General features: G+C 41.2%; 1 protein-coding gene across 4 annotated transcripts in view; it reads left to right on the forward strand.

Moving 5' to 3' along the window:
* ppp2r5a (protein phosphatase 2, regulatory subunit B', alpha isoform) overlaps window positions 1-23,994 on the forward strand; it is a 236,953-nt gene that overhangs the window by 195,017 nt on the left and 17,942 nt on the right. For all 4 annotated transcript variants that reach the window (XM_041182923.1, XM_041182921.1, XM_041182920.1 and 1 more), the window contains 2 exons: window positions 6,125-6,233; window positions 11,310-11,363. In XM_041182923.1, coding sequence (XP_041038857.1) covers window positions 6,125-6,233; window positions 11,310-11,363 — 163 coding nt within the window. The remainder of the gene's footprint in view (window positions 1-6,124; window positions 6,234-11,309; window positions 11,364-23,994) is intronic.

Raw genomic sequence — 23,994 nt, forward strand, 5'->3', positions numbered from 1 at the left:
TAAGCCCATCTGAGCAGGAGACAAGGCCTTGTTTTAACTTATTACCTGGCAGTACTACACTGAATTGTTAGTTTGGATTCAGTTCAAATCTTAAAATGTGGCTTGAATGGATAACCTCTGAGGCAAATTCTGCTAACTGAATCAAGCTGATACTTTTCATGTGATTTATGATTCACTTCTGCAGCATCACTCCTTTTGTTATTGCCTCACTGCTACTCCAGCCAAAATCCTTCTCTACACCTTCACTGAGACTTCAGTCTCCTTGACGTGAGTCAAATGCCCACCTCCAAATCCCCCAGACTCTAGTTAATCCAAGATTTGCTGCATATGTCCTTGCCCTACAATAAGTTCCTCTTGACCATCGTCCCAATCCTTGCTTCCTATGTTGATTGCATATTGCTAATGCATTAATTTTAAAGCCTTTAACCCCAATTTTAACTTGGCCTGCCCAATATCAGTTTGTAGTTAAAATGGAATTTGGGAGGGGTAGGGGTTCCTGATGCATTTCCACTTGAACTCTGGAGGAAACTTGTCTGAAAAGTCAACCTACCACAGCAAGACCTACGTTACAAGTGAAAGTTGTGGCTTGTTTATGTAATCGACACTGCAGTACAATTTTAGCTCAACAACAATTTGCATTTATATTTTGCCTTTATAGTAGTAGAACTTCACGAGGTGCTGCAGAGTGGCATAATCAGACAAAAAAAATAATTGACACAGAGCCAAAGAAGGTGACATTACAACAGGTGGCAAAGAGCTTGGTCAGAGGTAGTTTTTAAAGGAGAGAAGCAGTGAGGTTTAGGGAGAAAATTTCCAAGCTTGGCACCTAGACAGCTGAAGGCATGGGCACCAATAGTAGAGCGAAAGAGAATGGAACTGCATGAGAAGCTAGAGTTGGATGGACTCTGAGTTTGCAAAGGGCTGTAGGGCTGGAGGAAGTTACAGTGACAGGGATAGACAAGATCATGAAGAGATAAGAACACAAGGATGATAGTACAGGTAGCAGAGTTTTAGACGATATAAGGTTTATGTGGGGTGCAAGTTGTGAGGCCAGGCAGGAGAACATTGGAATTGTCGAGTCTGGAGGTAACAAAAGCATGGACAAGGGTTTCAGCAGCAGATAGGCTGAGGTGGAGTGAAGATGGGAGTTGTTACAAAGGTGGACTTGGTGATGGGGCAAATGTGGGATTAGATGCTCTGCTCCAGTTTCCAAATTACTTCTTGATTACTCTCTCGTGCCTTCTTTTACCTTGAACCTTTTTCCAATAAAAGATTCTACTATTGCTCGTCTTATTTGGATGGAGGAGGAAAAGTTGTAGGAGCCTTAACAGCTTCAGAGGCCATCGGGAACAACATCTCTCAAAAGATTGCTCTGAAAGAGAGCTGCTCATAGGAGGCTGTATCCAGTAGTTTGGATGTACAGGCTCAGCGTAAACTTCTTTGACCTGTCTGGAGCATTGCCTCAGCAGATTGTTTCACCAGACAGCCTGTGTCTGAAATCTGCAACCTGCTGCTGTTGGACAGGGAGCCATAGCACTCAACACTTTAGTCATTGTCTCTTTCCAGTTTATCAGAGGGGATATCAGGCGTATCTCACAATCTTAGGCATGCAGCCCCATTAAGCAGGTCACTGATGTTGTCTTGGCAGGGCTCACCAAAACATCATCTTCATTGACCGAGCAGCCAGCAGATGAGAACTCTGGATATTTTTAAGCAGTGGCAGGCATATGTGTTGCTGTCAGGGCACCACATCAGCAGCCAGCAGTAATATATCAATGGAGAAAAATGCCTCTACATTGATGTGTAGCTAGTGACTGATTAGAGGAACAGGATCATGTAAATTTCTGCAATATATGCAGGCAGCTTTAACAGTACATTTATCCTAAGACCCCTCCCAGAAACGTAGCAGGACAGGCACTGGGAGAAAAGGGATGCCTTCTACAGACGTATCTGTTATCCCATCAATCTTGAATAACACATAATAAAAACCATGCAACCACAAGTCTCATGAATGAGAACATTACAGGGACACTGAAGATTAGGTTCAGGTGTCTTGACAGGCTTGGAGGTCCCTACAATATGCTCTATGAGGAATCACCCATATAGTCATTGTATACTGCACACTTTGCCTTGCAAAGAGGCTGGCCTTTGAAGGAGCCAATTGCAAGCCTTTCCATACAGGGGAGAAAAGGAGGTTGCATAGGAAAGGCGGGGAGGCCACTTAACAACTTGCAGTAAGAGATGCAACCAATCAGCTGTTTATACAGCAATTCCAGTGACCTGCTCAGATAACTCATGTAACAATGAAATATTGAGAATGTGGATTCAAAAGCTTAAGTGAAAAGCTGCTGTCAGTCAAAGTACCAAATGTAATAAAGGTGATCAGTTTAAACCAAACATCGTAATTGCCTTGAGTTCAACTCTTACTCAAGCACTTAACCCAGAAGAATAGATTTTATAAGTCGTCTACTGCTACAAGATGCTGTCCTAGAGGCCTCAGCACAACCGGTGGAATGCTGCTGTTTGTCACGTTGAGACCCTTCTGATGCTTGTGGCAAATGACTACTGGAGGCTCAAGTCTGGTGAAAGCCTGGCTACAGACAGCTGCTTCTTGGCTGCTGCTAGGGCACCCTGTTGCTGCCATGACGTATTGGTTGAGTGGGTAATGATAGGCTGGGGAGGGAAAAGGAACTGACTCACTGCCATCCTCAGAGAGTACAACATGTGCTGCTCCTCTTGTATCACTGACAAACCAATGGGGCTTGGCTAATCGCTTTCACGGATATACAAGAGAGTAGGCTGCAGAAGATGGATCCTTCAAAGTCCCTGTTGAGTCCATCAGTCTGTTCGGGGTGGATACTTGTCTCAACACCTGAGCCCAGGGGCTGCATGACTGTCATTTGAGCTTCCACCAAAGTTGCAAAGCATTCAAATGTGCACTATTGTTATGAGGGCCTAGCTTCAGCATCCCTGGAGGTGGCCTGAGTAAATTTCAGAACACTGCAGAGCCATGTAAGGTGATAACACAAAGGCTGGAAGTGGAATCATCCATACTGTAGCCATGGGGTGAAATTCCTTGGCAGGCCTTCCAATACCTTGCACAACTCTTCGTGTAATGCAGTAAGTTTTCAATCCATGGCTAGGCCCCTGAGGTTATGTGAACAGAGCTTGCAGAGGTCCACTCTCGGGCGAGGTCTGTTATGGACGACCATTGCCACCAGAACCCACAGCTGTTCTCCAGTGACTCATGGTACAGACTCTTAAACTCACTTATCTATCCCACATGAAATTTCAGTGTCTGTGCTCAGACGGCATCTGGGGCAGATGGCGTGCTTGATGGTGCATCCTCAGAAGTATTGCCTTTCTTTGAAGTTCCTGATGCTTTGAAGATCCTAGAGGAAAGAGAAATGGAATAATAGGAGGTAGAAGTTACACATTTGCAGCTGAAGGTCTTGATAATATCACTTGAAATTGTGGAGCTTGTTGAGGTGATGGAAGTGTTTTAAATGATGTGCTGAGACACATCTCTGGTGTGCCACCAGCTTCGCCTTTCCTGATGGTGGTGGCTTTGCCTGGGCCACTTATCTCGCTTGCATGAGGGCAAAGACATGCACTCCTCCATGCCTTTAACTCTGCTTTGCATTGTGAGCTGCCTTGAGGAAAGAGAGGATGAGAGTTACTGAATGGCAGTTGAAAAGGTATGTGAAAATGTGTGCTTTGCACTGAAAGGTGGAGAAACAGCAAAATAGAATGAAGATAGTGAGGTACTGAATGTCAAGGGCAGTGCATTAATGGTGGAAGGAGTTGATTGTGTAAGTGGTACTGTGTGAAAAGGGAATGGTGCCAATGCATAAAAAGTGGAAAAGAAGAAGTGATTGTGCTTGTAATGCACAAGGTGTTACAGTGTGCACTTGTGATTTGAGAGAAAGGAATTGTGTGTGGTTGAGGAAGGTTCAAGAATGTTGCAAAGTGCTTTGGAGAGGTGGAAAAATTGAGGTGTACTCACCCATGCTACTCCAGTGAGGTTGTGCAATCTGCTCCTGACTGAAGGCAGGTCCTGGGGTGGTTCTGGATGCACTGACCCTTCAGCTACCTCTGCCCAAGCATGCTTCGTCCTGACCTAGGAGATATCCTTGCAACTTACTGGGAAGTGTTTCTGCCTCTGTCCCCTTCCTCAATTTAAAAGCACTAGGGAGCTCCGGAGAATCGTGGAATGAATTTTCTGTTTAATCTGGGTGCCAGAAAGCATTTCCACTTGTTTATAGTACTTTAAAAAGGGTAGATTTGTCAATTCTGCGAACAGTTGGGAGGACTCTGGCCTTGAGCTCTGTGATCCATAGGAACTTTTTTCTCTGCCCCAAATGCACCCAGAGTTAAAATTGTGGCTTTTGTCTACATTTCCACCTGAACTTCACCTTCCCTTTCTAAATTTCTCTGCATTCACATCCTGCCCTGAGATATCTAACACTATCTGTGCAGCCAACTCTTTTGCTGCTGCACTGTTTAATCCATAGCATTTTTAACTGCTCTGCCCAATTTTTTGGAACTCCCTGCTTAAATCCCTCCACTTCTTTGTCTTTAAATTTATTCTGAAAATTCTTCTATTCAATGAAACTTATCTCTCCTGCCCTTGTACTGTTTTCCTCTTTTATAAAACAGCTGAATATGTTTAATTGTATTCTTCTTGAGTGCTCTGCCTGAAGACATGGGTGCAACCCATAGTGCTGCAATCTCCATCACAGGTAGGGTAAGGCAGCAGGTCTTGAATCCACCCCAGCCGGAACAGGGATTGAACCCTGTGCTGCTGGCACCAATCTGATCCACACTGGCTATCCAGCCAACTAAACCAACTGGCCCCCAAGTCAGGGGCGAGTTGCGATGGCAACATACACTTCTACATGCATGTTGTAGGCTGGAACTATGGATTGTGATGGTAGAGGCTCTCCTTTCTTTCTTTCATTCTTTCTTCCTTTCTTTCTTTCTTTCTTCCTTCCTATCTATCTCTCTATCAAGTGGCTGACCAGGCATCTCCCCTTTTATTACTGCTGGCATATGTTGGACAGACTTACAAGTTGATTCCCACGCTGTTCGGCTACATTATGAATGCACTATCCTTGGCCATCAAGTCCTGGAGTGGGACTTGAATCTGGAACTTCTGGCCCAGAGGCAGGGACAATACCACTGCGCTACAGGAGCTCCTTTTAATGTATTAAAAGTGCAATATAAAATCATTGTGATGATTGTTGATCTCATCTTGTGTGCCAGAATTTCATTGAGGCATCTTGATTAAGCTCTAGAATTTATCCCCGCATTCTGAACTGAATTTATATTCACAACTTATATTTGTATAACACCTTTAATGTAATAAAACAATCAAAAATCATGAGCGTTTGAATATGCTCAAGAAATTAGCCTAGGCTTCCAGGTGTCTCATCAAATGTGCTGAGTGGCTGAACCATACAGACCAAATTGTGATGTAGGAGAGTGACCGAGGTAAATTTAATCAGGTAATGGTTGATTCATTAGAGATGGGAGTGTCACTTTTACTTTCCTTCTGTAAAAATTAGATTTATATCAGTTATAAAGTAATAAAGTGCTTAAAATTTACCAGAATGCATTAGTTTTAATATAAAAATTCAAAATTTTATGTTCATTTATACCCACCATTACAAGTAAAGGACTGTTCTTTATACCTGCAGCTAAAATTTACAAAGCTCTGTGTAACAAGACATTTTCTCATCAGGGCTCTGGTTGACTTGTCAGCTTTCGGGCACAATGTCAGCTATTTTTTGGAAGCTGTTGGATAGCTTCTGATGGGTTTTCTAGATTGCCTAGTATGTTTTTTGGATACAGTTGAAAACTACATTGAGCAACTGATTTGAGCGGTTGCCTTGAACAACAAAGTTCTTCTGCAATATGCAATAGAAGTCTATCTTAATCATTGAGACCAGTAACCCATTACCAATCCAAAGGGAATTGAATTGATGCATTGCGATAATATGTTAAATGTTATGCTATACAGCATTGTACTTTGGTTCATTAAATGTATTTCATCATATTAAAAAAGATCATTTCAAATTTCTACAATGATATTGAATTACTAACTTCTGTATTTGTTTTTCAGTATTATTAATGGGTTTGCACTGCCGTTGAAAGCAGAACATAAACAATTTCTTATGAAGGTGCTCATTCCCCTCCACACTGCTAAAGGCTTAGCACTATTTCATGCACAGGTAGGCTGTTATTTCTTGATGTAGGCATGGGTTAAATTTATTATTGATTTGGTATCAAAACTACCCTGGTTTTCCATTTTGATGTATTTTCTCCTCAGTGCCATCCAAACTTTCTGTAAAAAAAAAAATGGTACACTGCATCATAGGAGCTGGACCTAATGACTGCTAAAGCAGGTCTGGCATACCTATATTATTTTTTGTATTGGTCCAACATTTGCAGGAATTTTAAATGCAATATATTCAGATGCCTGTATTGCATTCATTAAAGTTAGCTGTTAACGGGACACTTTGAGACTTTTTGCATAGGCTATTGAAGCTAATTTTTCACAAATCATAGCATTCAACATGGAATATCCAAATATTTCTATATATTTTAACAAAGTAATGAATTTGACAACTTTATTGGCTGAATTGATACTTGAATCTGTTTCATTTATTGAGGAGGAGGTGAAGTTTGCTTGACAAAATATGCTATGACATTAATTTTGGGGAAAAAAGGAACAGAAAGCTAGGCTTATTCATTTGGTAGCATCTAGGTGAATGAGGAAGGTAGGCAGGACAACCAAAAGCATGGGACCAGGATGAACATATGTAACCAATTTCTGTCAACTTTGGAACAGTCTTGTTGAACTTTTGCTGCATGTTTTTGGGATCGTGCACAGCCCTGTCAGAAGTGGCTTTGATTTAAAAAATATTAATCTGAGGTTGAGTTTAATATAATGCTTCCCAAACTTGGGGTAGGAGGTTAAAACTGCCGGGTTTGCCCTGGATTACAGGCTGTGGTTGTAGCAGCAATCAGGCTTCAAAAAATAGACGACTAAGCCATGCTCACCAATAGACAAAAAACACATTTAAAGGGGCCTCGCAGCCGTCAAAACTCAATGAGCTCCACGGCTGTCATTGCTACTTCGGAGCTTGCATACCAAATTCTTGTCCCACAGTTTTGGAACCCCAATTTAATAGTTAATACTGACCATTGAATGAAAGTGAGTTGTTCTCATGCACAAGAATATAATGTATTTCAATAAAATTATCTATTGGGTAAGAATTCACAATTTCCAAAATCGAAGAGGAGGTCACTAAAATGGCAGATAGGGGTGTATCAATGTTTGTTATCAATCTTAAATTCTAAAAAGGATTAGGTCAGTTTTTGCACAAGAGATTATTAGGATAAAATAAAAATGCACAGAATTGGAGGTGAACTTGTGACTTGCATTAATAATTATTTCAGAGGTAGGAGATAGAGTAGGGATGATGGGATTGTTCTCCAATTGGCAGTGTGTGACATGTGCTGTTCCCCAGGTATCTGTACTGAGGTCTCAGCTTTTAGATTTATGTATATATAAATGATTTGGATCAAGGAATTGAGAATTGCGTGTTCAAGTTTGCAGATGGCACTTGTTAAGAAGCATAGGAGGTTGTTTAGATAGGAGCTGTTAGTCACAAAAGCACAGAGGCTAACTGCATTAACAAAAATATGGCTGATGGCGTTCAGTGTGATGAAATTTGAGGTTATTCATTTTGGACCTGAGAAAGTCAATTCAATATTTTCTTAATGGTAACAATGGAAGACCAAAGGATGTCATGTGTATTGATCACAAAAAGCTCGTGCACAGATACAAAAGATAATCAAAAAGGCTAATGGCATTTGGGCCTTTATCTCAAGAGGCTTGAAGTGCAGAAGTGAGGAAATAGTGCTTCAGTTATACAGAGTCTTCCTTCTCCCTCCACTCACCCCTTATGTTTCCCCTCCCTCTTTCCCTTCTTATCCTTTTTCCGTTTCCCTTCCTTTTAAGCCTCTTTCCCTCTTTCTCCCATCCTTTCAATGTTTCCCCCTCCCACCCGGGGGCCCCCGCCCTGCCTCCTCCCCTCGGGGGATGGGTCCCCGTCCAACCTGAGCTCATTCTCCACTCTTCTGTCTTCCCATCCCTTCCACCTTGTGCACTCCCCCATCCCTCCCCCTGCGTGTTCCCCTGTCGCTTCCATCTGTGTGCTCCCCTATCTCTTCCCTCACCTGCCTAGCTTTCTCAATGTCTACCTGTTTGCATTACTGCCCATTGCCAACCCCTCCCAAGTACGGCTACCTGTTGCACCTTGCTGCTCTCTCTTTTTCCGCTTTTTCACTTGTATTCCCTCCCTCCCCTTCATATATGTTACCAAGTAAATTAAAAGTTGTTCATTGACACTGCTTTTCATTTATTCACCAAGAATATTTTTTTTTCACTGAGAATATCTTTCTTTACTGAACCATATTTGAAGCTTAAATTGGATTTTTTAAATAGAAAATGTAAGAAACTGTGTAAAGCAACTTTTGAACCTTTATATATGGTAATTTCTGTTTGTGTAAACTAATATTATAACTATATAAGCTGGCGTACTCATTAATGGTGCTGTATGTGCTTTACGGTATGTGTTGCCTGACCGTGGGGATTGTTTTAGCAGGGGGCTAATGTCATGAAGGAGCCTGCTCACAAGTTGTCTGAAAGTGACCAAGAGCAGTTATAGGTCCCATTATCATGTCTTCCCATATGGTTGCTAGATCCACCCTTTCCAATGCTCCGTACCCAGTTCCCAGTGCTGCACTGTTGTGTGAGTTGCCCTGTTGTATCCACTGTTTTGTCTTTTAACCTCATATTGGGGGTTTATTCTCCAATTATAAGGGGGAACGTGGTTGGAGTAGATACTCACCTGATTCATTTGTACTTCTCCAAATCTGATTTTTGGCCATTGGCCACAGTCTCCCAAGTTGCCACCTTCCATGTTTCTTTTTCTTATTTGTTGATTGGCATTGGGCCTCGTGCCAAGGCTTACCCTCCTGCCTCCTCACAATCACTGAATCAATACTCTTGTTTTCTCCTGCTTCCCAGTTTGATATCCTTGTTGTTATTGATTGGGTCTTGCATTCCCTCACCCTGAATTCTTCATAAATGTTTAAGGTGATTGTACTGTACAAATAAATAATATGACTGTCTTGGAAAATTAACCATCAGTTGCACCTCCGTGTTCTTAAACTGGCTTTTAATTTTTTAATTTACATTAACAATATTGAGAATTTCACAGCACTTTCCCTGTGGTATACTTGGGAGTGATTATATTATGCAGACATATTAAAGTAGCTAATATTAAACAGGAGTTTAATTATATTTTAAACTTAATTTTCCATTTCAATGAAAGTTGTGCTACAAACCTTACCACAGGGGAACCATGCATATTATCATCAAGATGTTAAAATGGTATTCTCCAGCTCTCGATGAAGATGCTATGGGAGACCTGCTAATGCACACAATTGATTAACAAATGGTTGTTCTGTCATTTTTACATGTGGATTCTCAAGATAATGAGCATTTCCAGATAATTGCATCTTAGAAACTCAATAAAAGGTTTAAGAATCTGGATATGTTTTATGTTGCTAAAGAGTGCTGTTTCAAAATAGTCACTCATTGAAATAAGATGCAATCAAATAGGCACACTCAGTAGAAATTTTGTGGTGAAACGAAGAACTTAATTGTTTCGATAGATTTAGTCTAATTGCCTGAATCCACAGCAACAAACTGGCCTTAATTGCCACTGAATTGGTCACAGAAGCTAGTGTGAGAAATTTAAAATGATACAGTGAGGATTTACAATGATCTTATCCAGCTGTATTTATACCAAAAACCTTCCTCTGAACACCAGACGTATTTATCTAATTGAAAAATAACATTCCATTTTTTCAAAAAAATGATGGTGACTGACATGACTAACAAAAAATAACAACCCAGATTTTTGCTGTAGAAATGACCATGGCCAGGATTTTCTGTCCCCACCAGCAGTGGGCATTGGATGTCAAAATTGTCAAAAGTCAGTTGAATTTTGGCTGCTGTCCAAATTTTCCCATCCCACCTGCGATGATGCCTGCTGCTGGCCAGGCCAGAAATCCCCCCACCCCCCTGAAGCTAACAGCACTAACCAATTTTAAAGTGTAAATCAGACAGCAACTTCCAGAAACTGCACACGTGCAGTTGGGAAGATGCTGTCCAAGTTGCCCTTCTCTTCCAGAAGCCTTGGCATTTAAAGAGATGAAATGGAGTGAAGTTGTTGCAGATGTACACATACGTACAAGCACATACACCAAATAAACTTGTCAGAAATGTTTGGGCTTGTCCATTCCTGTGTAAGTAAATTTTTATGGTGTGATAAGTCTGAAGTTCTGCCAAACAATCTCTCTGGTACTAAAAATCGCTTGTACAACTGTGGAGTCTCATTCCTTCAGATTTTAGTTATTATTGTGAGGTATTTTTATAAAAAGTGCTTTTTTTCCCTCTCTCCTCTCTCCTCTCCCCATTCTTCTCTCTCCTCTCTCCCACTCTCAATCCCACCTTTCTTTCCCCCTCTTTATTTTGCTTCCTGTACTTGATTTAACCTTGAATTCTATTCTGACGCTTCCTGGTTCAGACACTGCACTACTCATTAAGATTTTTCCAATCTGATTGCTTAAGGCAATATGCACTTGCATGCTCTGTTCATACAGTCCCTAGATTCTCTCTATAGCCTGGCACATTATCTGACACACCCAATTATTGTAAGTTCCAGTTGAAAGTCTGTGGGAAATTGCAAGTGTAATGAACGGCTGCACCATTTGTTCACTGCTGAGAGGAAAATATTGTCGTTTATGTCAGTATAATCTTTGGAACATAAAGACTTGTTTTTTTGTATAGTCTCAATATGCTTCACGTGCAATAAATCTGTTTGGAGCTAATCATATAATTAACATTATAGTTAATTTGCTTACAACAATAATTTAGAGGAAGTTCCGCATCCAGTTCACAGCAGCTGAACTTTTTATAAAAAATACTTTGCAGCCTTATCCTGGAATACGCATTTTAAAATGAGCAGTTTCAAACAGGCTGTGTGACTATTTCTATTTATGTTTTTATATATGCTATGACATGGCATCTGTTGTGTTGATTGATGTGAAGAGATTGGTTGACAGACCTATCAAAATATTGCTTTGATTTGTGCAGACAGGATGGACATCCATTTCAATTTCACCAGTTGCTGCTGGGAATCATATAAGTGTTCCTTCTTGTCTTCTAGTTAGCTTATTGTGTGGTACAGTTCTTGGAAAAAGATGCAACTCTTACAGAACCGGTAAGTTTTTTTTTAAAATCTGTTTATATTTAGTAATAAATCTATATTTGACACTGTTTTCAAAAATCAGCATAATTTCTTGAGATGGGTGGGAGAAGAGTTTTCACCTGCACTGTTTAAAAAAATTCAGAATTCAAATATTCACCCCTCTAATTACTTCTATTTGTATGAATGTCACTTTAAACGCTTGCTGCATGCACAAGTTTTATGAGTGTATGAAAAAGAGCACTGTGTATCTTGAACATTTTTTAGTAATTTCGTTTTAAACTAAATTCACCTTGTTGAGCTTGAATTTTTGTAAAGAAATCCATAAGCAGGAGAAGGACAAAATTAAATGTTGATTTAACCTCAAATCTTCATTCTAATACTTTTCTGGTTACAAGTCTCCCTTTGAAAAATGAACTTTTGGTGAATTTAGTACTTGTTAAATAAATTTTACTGCTAATAAATAAAACATTATCCAATTTTAGATACACAAAAGCTTTTTTCTCCTTTTACCGGTATGTTGTGTCCCAACAATCACTAAAAATTATGACCAGCAGTTTTGTAAATTTGAGCCGTCTGTCCTCACCTGTTCCTCCTTGGAAATGAAAATGGGTAGAGATCAGCACTGATAGATTGCCAGTAAGATTTAGTTGTGTATCTGAAGCTCCCACTTGAAATAGATGGCAGTTTTTAAAAATGTTACAATGACCCAAAACTGATGCTATTTCAATATCCACTTTGTTATCCTTTGAGAACACTGGATGCCATTGGTTCATCAGTTTGCCTAAACGAGCAGAGTCCAATCTTCAGTGCTGTGCTGGATGTGAAAATGATTTGAAAAGGACAAAAAAAAATTGTGGTTTTAAATGATGCATACCAAAACCTTATGTGCTGCTTTTTCATTTTTAGAAGCTATTTCTTGTCACCTAGTTGATTTTATGTCAGTCGTTCTAGAAATACCTTCTGATTTGATTCTAGAAATTAAAATCATTGGATTGTCTGTGGGAACCATGAAAGCAAAGATTGCAAGAAGAGTAGAGGGATGCCAGATTGGTGGTGTTTCTGCACATAAAGACTATGTCCACACACTATTATCTCACTAACAGTGCCACTTTTCTGGATTTGTTCGAGGGACCCTGTGGGTAGGCTCCAATTCAATTGGAAGACAGTGGCAGAGTTGTGCCACCTGATACAATTTGACTTTAATCACAGATAAAACAATACTTGTGGTTATGAAGTTCATTTCAGACTTTATGCTTTAGACCTCATGGTTATTATAACAAGCAGCTCTGTACTCCTGTCTATTTATCAGTAACCTGGAGCACCAGGAGAGCACTTCGTGCAATGTGCATCTCCCCTGAAGATTCAAGTGCTGGGTCAGTTCATTATTTGTCCCCTGACTATTTCCAGTGTCTGCACTTGACGTTTAATTTTTGCCTGTCACTTATTTTCCTTCAGCCATGTCAAAATCTACAAATCAAGTTGCAGTGTCTTTGAATGTTTATGAAAACTAAGTGTTTGCTCCTCTAAGCTGTCATTTTCTTTTAACTTAATGCCAACACTACAGTTTTCTGGCCATTTCTTCATTAGTCTAGTTTCCAAAGACAGATCTAAACTAAACCTGGAACTATGAATAATTATGCGGATGTGCTGACTTAAGAAAATTGTATGTTGTTATCACACTACTTCTGGTGGGATTTGCACCAATTGTAAGCTATTTTGAACTGAATTTCACCAGGATGTGAAAATCTAGTCCTTAAGGTCAGTGTGAAGCACTAATAGGTCAAATATAAAACATATTAGGTGCAGAGTAAAAATCCCTTTACTAAGATCATATCACAAAAATAAGTCTTCATTCAATTTCCACTGTAGTAATTGCATACTTCTGAATTTGATTGCCAATTAGTACTAAATTAATTTGCCAAAAGTGGTTTGAGAGTTCCTATCTTAATTTTAAATAAGATCCTTCTAGCCAACAGGGAGGACATAATCATCCTATCAATCTGAATTGGATTTGAGCTCGTGCCAGAGGAGAAAAGGCAGTGTGCACTAACTTGCTGTTATCTCCCAGAATCCTTTCAGGTTTCATTTTAGCTGCTTGTATTAAAGGTATTTTGCTTTAATTATGTCTAAGGACTAAAGTTATAGTACATCACAGCAGTTGTTTTCTGAAAATTTTGATTTGACTTGACTAACTATTTTGCAAATCAGGGGATTACATTTACAGATTTATGTTGACCATTATAATCTTTAAAGGGGAGATGAGTTTCTTCGCTCTTTGAAGAAAGCACACCTGACTTTTTACACCATTATTTACTCTTGCAACTTGAATTTCAATTTTTCAGAAGTGAGCTGGTTGCATTTCTTCTTGACCCATGTTTAAACTGTGATTGCTTTAATGTAATTGAATTGTTGGGCATTTGAGTAACTATGCTTAGTTTGTTGCTCTGTTTCACATAGATTTCAGGTCTGGAAAAAGTCAAACCACTTATGAAGTTGCTGCAAAATTGAGAGACCATGTAAGATTTGAACAACTCCAGGATTTTCAACTTACATAGCTTAATCAAAAGAACATAGTACATAAAAGAGTACTTATCTGCAGTTATTGTTAGTCATTGTAAAAGCCACTGAGGATCAAGGATGAGTTAGGCCAGGTAAGAGGAGGCTGAATGATGGATGATAGATATGAGATAATAAAATCCTGAATTGCATTAGTGAGAAAAAGGTTCAATAAGGGTCCTTTAACAGTATTGTCTGTAGGAATATTTAGTGTATTGGTACAAACCAATTGCAGAGTTAAACTGATTCATCTAACAACTTAAATGTTGTGCTAGTATGGTTATTGTGTAATATGCTTGAATTATTATCTCCAAATTGCTCCCAGCCCCATCAATATTTCATTCCAATGTTATATAACTTGAAATTCACTCTCGAGACACAATGAGAGGTTGGAAAGACAAAATTTATTCCAGTAATTGTAACACTATCAGATTTCCCATATTTCGATTAGACATAGTATATAAATTTCATATGCTATCCCATATGCTAAAATCCTTTTGATAACATTAATTATGTATTGATACAGAAGAGCAAGGAATTGAGAACTATGGTAGAAACGGAGTATCAGTTACTAAGTTTGGCACTACAATTGGGATTATTTTAACAAGGGGCAAGGTGGTACTATCAGGGCCCCCATGGAATCAGCCAGAAGTAATAGAAGTGTGTCTTTCTGCACGCTTACTACACCAGTGAAGTTTTTCTATTCCAGTTCATTGTATATTTGCCTGAGGAATGCCCAGACCCTCTGAGTGTTGCACCATGTTTTTACCCTTTTTTGTCTGCCAGTATGTTGCTCTCAATTTTGTACCTTCATATATTACTCCAAAACTGATGGCTGTTCAGGAGGACTTGAGAGCAGCCGAGTGAGCATTGCCCATTTTTAAAAATCTTTCCACCTGCTGTAATACAGCATGATTGAACTCAGCACATGTAATGAGTATACAACTTTTTCAAAACAATAAACAAAACCCTCACCCCCCCCCCGGCAGCATTCTGTAGGGATCGTTCCCTCTGGGACACCCTGGTCCACTCCTCCATCACCCCCTACTCCTCAACCCCCATCTGTGGCACCTCCCCATGCCCACGCAAAAGATGCAACACCTGCCCCTTCACTTCCTCTCTCCTCATCGTCCAAGGGCCCAAACACTCCTTTCAAGTGAAGCAGCATTTCACTTGCATTTCCTCTAACTTAGTCTACTGCATTCGTTGCTCCCAATGCGGTCTTCTCTACATTGGAGAGACCAAACGTAAACTGGGTGACCGCTTTGCAGAACACCTGCGGTCTGTCCGCAAGAAAGACCCAAACCTCCCTGCCGCTTGCCATATTAACACTCCACCCTGCTCTCTTGCCCACATTTCTGTCCTTGACTTGCTGCATTGTTCCATAAAGCCCAAAGCAAACTGGAGGAACAGCATCTCATCTTCCAACTAGACACTTTACAGCCTTCCAGACTGAATATTGAATTCAACAACTTTAGAACTTGAACTCCCTCCTCCGTCCCCACCTCTTTTCCGTTTCTTTCTCCCTCCTTTTGTTTTTTCCAATAATTTATATAGATTTTTCTTTTCCCACCTATTTCCATTATTTTTAAATCTATATCTTTTATGCCCTGCTAGTCTTTCCACCCCACCCCCACTAGAGCTGTACCTTGAGTGTCCTGCCATCCATTCTTAATTAGCGCATTCGTTTAGATAATATCACCCCTTCAACACCTCTTTGTTCTTCTGTCTGTGACATCTTTTGATTATCTGCTCCTATCACTGCTTGCTTGTCCCTACAACCAACCCCCCCCCCCCAACCTTAAACCAGCTTATATTTCACCCCTCTCCTAATATTCATTCAGTTCTGTTGAAGGGTCGTGAGGACTCGAAACGTCAACTCTTTTCTTCTCCGCTGATGCTGCCAGACCTGCTGAGTTTTTCCAGGTAATTCTGTTTTTGTTTTGAATTTAATTGGAGTTTCTTTGCATTGTGTGATGAAGGCAAGGATTTCCTGTCTGAAGGTATCCACAACAGTATTGACTAAGAAATGCATTATGTGATCACTTGGGTGAAGGCATGTTCACTTTCCTGTTGAAGGATATGTTTTTTCCACTCCTATTTTTCCTGCTTGCAGGTTGCTCTTTCCCTGCCCTCGTGCTCTATGTGGGAATCCGGGGACATTTCCAGTGCCTGGGACCAGCATGTGTGCAGGAAGTGTGTCCAGCTGCAGCTCCTGGAAGCTCGGGTTTCAGAGCTGGAATGACGGCTGGGGACACTGTGGAGCATCCACGAGTCTGAGAGCATCGTGGATAGCACGTTTAGAGAGGTAGCCACACTGCAGATGAAGGGACTTGAGGAAGGAAGGGAATGGGTGACCAACAGGCAGTCCTAGAAAAACAGACAGGTAGTTCAGGAGTTCCCTGGGGTCCTGTTCGCAAATTGGTATTCCATTTTGGAGGCTGATGAGGGCGCTCGTTCCTCCAGGGAGTGTGGACTGAGCCAAGCTTCTGGCACCGCAAGCAGCCTGTCTGTACAGGAGGAGGAGGAAGGGAGGAAGAGCAATAGTAATAGGGGATTCTATGGTCAGGGGAACAGATAGACGCTACTGTGACCGTCACCATGACTCCAGGATGCTATGTTGCCTCCCTGGTGCCGGGGTCCGGGATTTCACTGGACGGCTGCAGGGCATCTTGAAGGGGGAGGGTGATAAGGCAGAGGCCATGGTACATGTTGGTACCAATGACATAGGTAGAAAGAGGGATGAGGTCTTGCATCACGAATTCAGGGAGTTAGGCAGTAGACTAAAATGCAAGACCTCTCGGGCTGTAATCTCTGGATTACTCCCAGTGCCACGTGCCAGCGAGCTCAGAAATAGAAGAATAGCGCAGATGAATACGTGGCTTAAGATTTGGTGCAGGAGGGAGGGTTTTAGATTCCTGGATCACTGAGACCGTTTCTGGGGAAGGTGGTACCTGTACAAGCGGGATGGTCTACATCTGAACCAGAGCGGGACTAACATCCTTGCGGGCAGGTTTGCTAGTGCTGTTGGGAGGAGTTTAAACTAATTCGGCAAGGCGAGGGGACACAGAATGTTAGCAGAATAGGGGCATATAATACAGTAAAACAATCAAGTCAGAGGGAGTACAGCTGCATTAAGTTTCAAGGGAGTAAGGCAAGGCTGGATGGCCTCTACGTTAATACCAGGAGCATTACAGGTAAAACGGATGAGTTAAGGGTGAGGATTGACACATGGAATTGTGATATAGTAGCCATCACTGAGACATGGTTGAGGGAGGGGCAGGATTGGCAGCTCAACATTCCGGGATATAGAATCTTCAGGCGAGATGGGGAGGGGGTAAAAGAGAAGAAGGCGTTGCATTATTAGTTATGGAGTCAGCTACTGCAGTAAGGAGAGATGATATCTTGGAGGGGGCATCGAATGCAGCTTTGTGGGTAGAGTTTAGGAATAAAAAATGGGCAGCCACATTGTTAGGTGTTTATTATAGACCCCCAGATAGTCAGCAGGAAATTGAGGAACAATTATGTGCACAATTTGTGGAGGTGTGTAAAAACAACAACAATAGGGTAATTATATTCGGTGATTTCAACTTTCCCAACATTAATTGTTAAGGGCCTGGATGGAGTGGATTTCTTGAAATGTGTACAGGAGAACTTTTTAGGTCAACAGGTAGAGGGTCCAAAAAGGACGGTGCAGTGCTGGACCTAATTCTGGGGAATGAAGCCGGACAGGTGGCTGAGGTGGTGGTAGGGGAGGATTTTAGTGATAGCGACCACAACATGGTACAATTAATCTTGTTATGGACAAAGAAATAGACAAGTTGCAAAAAAACTGTTTTGGATTGGGAGAGTGCGGAAATGTAGTAAAATCAGGCAGGATCTGGCCAAGGTAGACTGGGAACAGCTACTTGTGGGGAAATCTACAGAGGAGCAGTGGGGGGGCATTAAAAAAGGAAACGGGGTGGGTACAGGCTCAACGTGTTCCCTCTAGGGTGATAGGAAGGAGTAACAAGCCCAGAGAACCATGGATGACCGGAGATATTCAGGTTATGATGAGAAGGAAAAGAGAGGCTTTTAGCAGGTACAAGGGAAACAAATCAGCAGAGGCATTAGTGGAGTACAGAAAGTGCAGTGTGGAGCTTAAGCAATTAGGAGAGCAAAGAGGGGATTTGAGAAAGCTCTGGCTCGTAAAAGTAGGGACAATCCCAAGATATTCTATGCATATCAATGAGAACAGGGATAACCAGGGAAAGAGTCGGGCCCATAAAGGACCAAGGGAGCCAGGGGACATGACTAGAATGTTGAATGAATACTTCACATCCGTCTTCACCCAAGAGAATGAGGATAAAGGTATCGAACTCTGGGAGAGAGACTGCGAGGTACTTAAGCAAATTGATATAGGGAGTGGCAAGGTGTTGGCAGGCTTAAAAGTGGTCAAATCTCCAGGTCCAGATGATTTGTGTCCCAGACTGCTGAGGGAGGCAAGGGAGGAGATCTCAGGGGCTCTGACCCAAATTTTTAATTCCTCTCTGGCCACGGGGGAGGTGCCAGAGGACGGGAGAACAGCTAATGTGGTTCCGCTATTTAAGAAGGGTTCTAGAGATAAGTCAGGGAACTATAGGCCAGTGTGTCTCATGTCAGTGGTAGGGAAACTATTGGAGAAAGTTCTGAAGGAGAGTATCTATCTCCACTTGGAGAGGCAAGGTTTGATCAGGGATAGTCAGCATGGCTTTGTCAGAGGGAGGTCATGCCTAACAAATTTGATTGAATTTTTTGAGGAGGTGACCAGGTGTGTAGATGATGGTAGGGCAGTTGATGTAGTTTATATGGAATTCAGCAAAGCCTTTGACAAGTTCCCACATGGGAGACTTATAAAGAAGGCAAATGCACGTGGGATGCAAGGTAATTTGATAAGGTGGATTCAAAATTGGCTTAGTTGTAGGAGACAGAGGGTGATGACAGAAGGATGCTTTAGTGACTGGAAGCCAGTGTCCAGCGTCGTACCACAGGGATCTATGCTCAGTTTCCTATTATTTGTCATTTATATAAACAACATAGATGGCTACGTGGAGGGTAGGATTAGTAAGTTTTGTGGGTGACAAAGATTGGCTGGGTGGTTAACAGTGAAGGTTGAGTGTCTTGGGCTGCAGGAAGATATAGATGTGATGGTCAAATGGGCAGATAAGTGGCAGATGGAATTTAACCCAGAAAAGCATGAGGTGATACACTTTGGAAGGAATAATTTGACAAGGAAGTATTCAATGAGTGTCATGATCCTAGGAAGTTCTGAGGAACAAAGGGACCTCGGCATGTGTGTCCATAAATCTCTGAAGGCGGAGGGGCATGTTAGTGGGGTGGTGAAAAAGGCATATGGGACACTTGCCTTTATCAATCAAGGCATAGATTACAAAAGTAGGGAGGTCATGTTGGAGTTGTATAGAACCTTGGTGAGGTCACAGCTGGAGTACTGTGTGCAGTTCTGGTTGCCACATTATAGGAAGGATGTGATTGCACTGGAGGGGGTGCAGAGGAGATTCACCAGGATGTTGCCTGGGATGAAACATTTGAGTTATGAAGAGAGGTTCGATAGACTGGGGTTGTTTCCATTGGAGCAGAGAAGACTGAGGGGCGACCTGATCGAGGTGTACAAGATTATGAGGGGCATGGACAGGGTAGCTAGGGAGCAGCTGTTCCCCTTAGTTGAAAGGTCAGTCATGAGGGGACATAAGTTCAAGGTGAGGAGCAGGAGGTTTAGGGGGGATGTGAGGAGAAACTTTTTTACCCAGAGGTGGTGACGGTCTGGAATTCATTGCCTGGGAGGGTGGTAGAGGCAGGTTGCCTCACATCCTTTAAAAAGTACCTGGTTGACTACTTGGCACGTCATAACATTCAAGGCTATGGGCCAAGTGCTGGTAAATGGAATTAGGTAGGTAGGTCAGGTGTTTCTCACGTGTTGGTGCAGACTCGATGGGCCGAAAGGCCTCTTCTCTTCTGTGATTCTGTGATTTGGTTGTGCACCTTCAAACGGCAGAGTTTTCTTCAAAGATGTTAGTTGCTGTTAAGGGCATGAGAGCAGCCTAACGTAGACTATTGTGGGATAATTTTCACCTTCATTGCCTGGGTAATAATATGGCACCCACCCAATTTTGATCCCATTGATTTTAGACTGTGGAAGCTGTGCACATAAAGGGGCCTCCATGAAGGGTTAACCTCAAGCACAGAGTTTGTGTTGCAGCTGCTATTCTGAACTCATTATTGTTAGGCAGCTTAGTGAAATGTGAATTAGTTTGTGAAATGAGAAACTCCAAGTTAAATAAAATATGTATTGATTTTTTTGGGACTCTTAAGTTTTGCTTTTAACTAGCCTGATTTGTGGATTAAAGCCTAACCTGTATTGTTTGATATAATTGTTCTTCTGCAACCGAAACAGGATAACACAAGAAGACTTGTCACATTTCCATTAAGCAAATTGCAGTAACAAGGCATTCAACCTGAGCATTGCTACATTCTGATATTGTGCACGTCAAGTAATGCTCTGGTTTATAGAGAGAAAAGGCTGGTATATGAACATGATGCAGAATATGACGTGTAATATCTGTTTGTAAATCATAACTCATAGCTGCTAAAAATTGCCCACCTACCAAAGAAAACTGTTTAACCTGACAATGCCAGTGCACTCCTCTTCAGCTTCCCATGTTCTACTCTCTGTAAATTTTAAATAATTCAACTTCTGCCATATTCTAATGCACATCAAGTCCGGTTTAACCATCACTTCTGTGCATTCTGACTTACATTGCCTCCTGGTAAAGCAACGCCTCAATTTTAAAATCCTCATCCTTGTTTTCAAATCCCTCCATGGCCTACCTTTTCCCTACCTCTGTAATTTCCTCCAGACCTACAACTCTTCAAGATATCTGCGCTCTTCCATTTTTGACCTTTTGATCATTCTGGATTTTAATCAGTTCACCATTGGCAGCTATGCCATCAGCTGGTAAGGCCCTAAGCCCTGGAATTCACTCCTCCTGATTTCTTCCTTTAACGCTTTCCTTAAATCGCACCTCTTCAACCAAGCTTTTGCTCATCTGCCCTAATATCTCATTATGTGGCACAGTATCAAATTATGTTAAATTACTCTCCTGTGAATCGCTTTGGGACATTTTACTATGTTACATTACTAATAACAAGTTGATGTTACTAAAATATTTAAATTTCAATTAAATTTGATATAGCACTTTTTATTGTGAGTATGAGAGGATCTTGAACTAAAGTTAGTCTTTTTAGCAGGAGTGGAAAAGGACAAGCAATGGGCAGGCATATTAAAAATGCTTAAACCAGATGCCACAAAGGAGCAACATTATTTGAGAAAGGAAGCATACCTCAAGTAGTAGCAACAGTATGAGGAAGTGGAGTGGCATACATGATCAAGAATGAAGGAAAAAGAGAAGCACCATTACTTTGTAAAAACTCTTACAGAAAAATAAGACTGAAGAAAGGGAGAAGAATGAAGGAGAAATAAATATATAGTGATTCTCACAACCTGGGAACAACCCACAATGCTTTTCAGTTGAACTGTTGTTTTCATGAGTAATTGTGGCAGTCATTTGTGCGCCAGAACATCAGTAAGTTCCCACAAAGAGTGATGAGATAAATTACCCCATTAATCTTTTGTAGTGGTTATTGGTCAAGGAACAAATGTTGACAAGAAGGCCTCTCTGTTTTTCTATGGAATAAAGTAAAATTTTTGTACCACATGACAGTGTCCTTTCCATCCTGGTACACTGGGACCTCAGTTTAACATGTATTTACTGCAGCTCCAATAACAGCTCCAATAATCCAGTCCTCTGTCAGTCCTACACTAGATGTTAATTAGGATTAAATTTTCAGGTCCTGGGATAGAATTTGAACCCACAGTCTTCTGATTCAGAGGCATAAATGCTACTGCTGAAACAAGCTGGACTTGTGATGACCAATTTGCAACATGTATCAAGCCCATTTGAGTGCAGGTACAGTCATTCAAATCCATGACCTGGTCAACAAATGAGTTTCTAAACTTCAAAAATGGCAGAACCTGGGCAGAAATACTATTGCCATCACTTGGTGGAAAAGCCTTGAAGGCATTTGTGCATATAGAACCTGAACTTTATATGAACTATAATGTTAAGTGCATGATCCTCAAATGTTTCAACCCGATGCCCGAGGACTATATATATCTTATGATCCAGTTCGGGACCGTTAACATTTAAAGAGAAATCTGAACACTTCATTTTAACCAATAAAGCTATGCCACAAGATTTCACCTTTTAACAAAACACACACTTTATTGTATATAGAACAAGTTAAACAAAGCAAATATGATTAAGTAAATACTTTAGCTTATATCTGCATATGCCAGGCCCTTAGGTTTATTTCTGGCTTTCTCCAAGAATTCTGTCATATGTTGCCATATATTAAAGTTATTCTGTAGGGAACAGCCCTCTGGAAATTATTTTTCAATTCCCCTCAGCTCCAGTTATTCTCAAGGTAAAACTTTCATTTATCATCTCTTGATTGTAGATGTCTCACTCCCGTGTCCTGGTTACTGTCTGCAGAATTCCTCGCCTCTGACCAGCTCTTGTAGCCACAGTATTTATATAGTTGGTCCAGTTCCGTTTCTGGTCAATGGTAACCCTCAAGATGTTGATAGTGGGGGATTGTGGTAATGCCATTGAATATCAGCAGACAATAGTTAGATTCTCTCTTGCTGGAGATGGTCATTGCCCGACACGTACGTGGTGCAAATGTTATTTGCCATTTATCAGCCCAAGCCTGAATATTGTCTAGGTCTTGCTGCACAGGGTGCTTCGATATTTGAGGAGTCGCAAGTGGTGCTGAACATTTGTGCAATCACCCGCCAACATCCACACTTCTGACATTATGATGGAGGGAAGACCATTACTGAAGCAGCTTAAGATGGCTGGGCCTAGGACACTATCCTGAGGAACTCCTGCAGTGATGTCTTGGGACTGAGATGATTGACGCCAACAACCACTACCATCTTCCTTTCTGCTATGTATGACTCCAATCAGTGGAGAGTTTTCTCTCTGATTCCCCTTGACTTCAATTTTGCTAGGGCTGCTTGATGCTGCACTAGGTCAAAGATTGCCATGATATCAATGGCAGTCACTCTCATCTCACCTCTTGAGGTCAGCTTTTTTGTCCATGTTTGTACCAAGGCTGTAATGAGGTCAGGATCTGAGTGGCCCTGGCGGAACCCAACCTGAGCATTATTGCTGAGTAAGTGTCACTTGATAGCACTGTTGACGACACTTTCCATCACATTGCTGATGATTGTGCGTAGACTGATGGGATGATAATTGGCTGAATTGGATTTGGCCTGCTTGTTGTAGACAGGACGTACCTGGGCAATTTTCCGCATTGCTGGGTAGATGCCAGTGTTGTAGCTGTACTGGAACAGCTTGGCTATGGGCATGGCTAGTTCTGGAGCAGAAGTCTTCACTACTATTGCCGGAATGTTGTCAGGGCCTACTGCCTTTGCAGTGGTAGTAGTATTTAGTATTACTATTAGTTTTTAGTATTCTAAGATACACGAACCAGGAACTAGATATTCTGAACAATATGCTTAGGCTGCTGTGGAAGTTGTCCAGAGGTACATATAAAGAATTAGTGCAAGAAATGCAAGATGTGGATTCACTGGAGAAATTAGCTACTAAGAAATATACTAAGGGGCTCATTTTTAGGTGGGCCTCCATCTAATGTTTGGTTAAATAACAAGTTAACTCTAAACTAGTGTTGCCCATGAATCTCTTGTCACATGGCAAATTGAGAATCCAGATGTGGCTAATTGTGTTTCTGACTAAACTAAAAATTAGATTATAGATGCTCATTAGTCATGTGATTCCAATACCCATATTTGCACAATGTGTACCCTGAGCATTTTTGCACAGTTACAGGTATGATGGAAAGAAGAGTGTGTGTTTGCTCAATTAATCGTTGTGAATGTTTTATTTCTTTAGTTACTGAATGGTGATAGACATTATGCAAATATACATGTGAAATACATTTACCTGTATTATGAGTTTATGTAGAA

Source organism: Carcharodon carcharias, chromosome 2, assembly GCF_017639515.1.
Source record: "Carcharodon carcharias isolate sCarCar2 chromosome 2, sCarCar2.pri, whole genome shotgun sequence".
NCBI classification, from domain to species: domain Eukaryota; kingdom Metazoa; phylum Chordata; class Chondrichthyes; order Lamniformes; family Lamnidae; genus Carcharodon; species Carcharodon carcharias.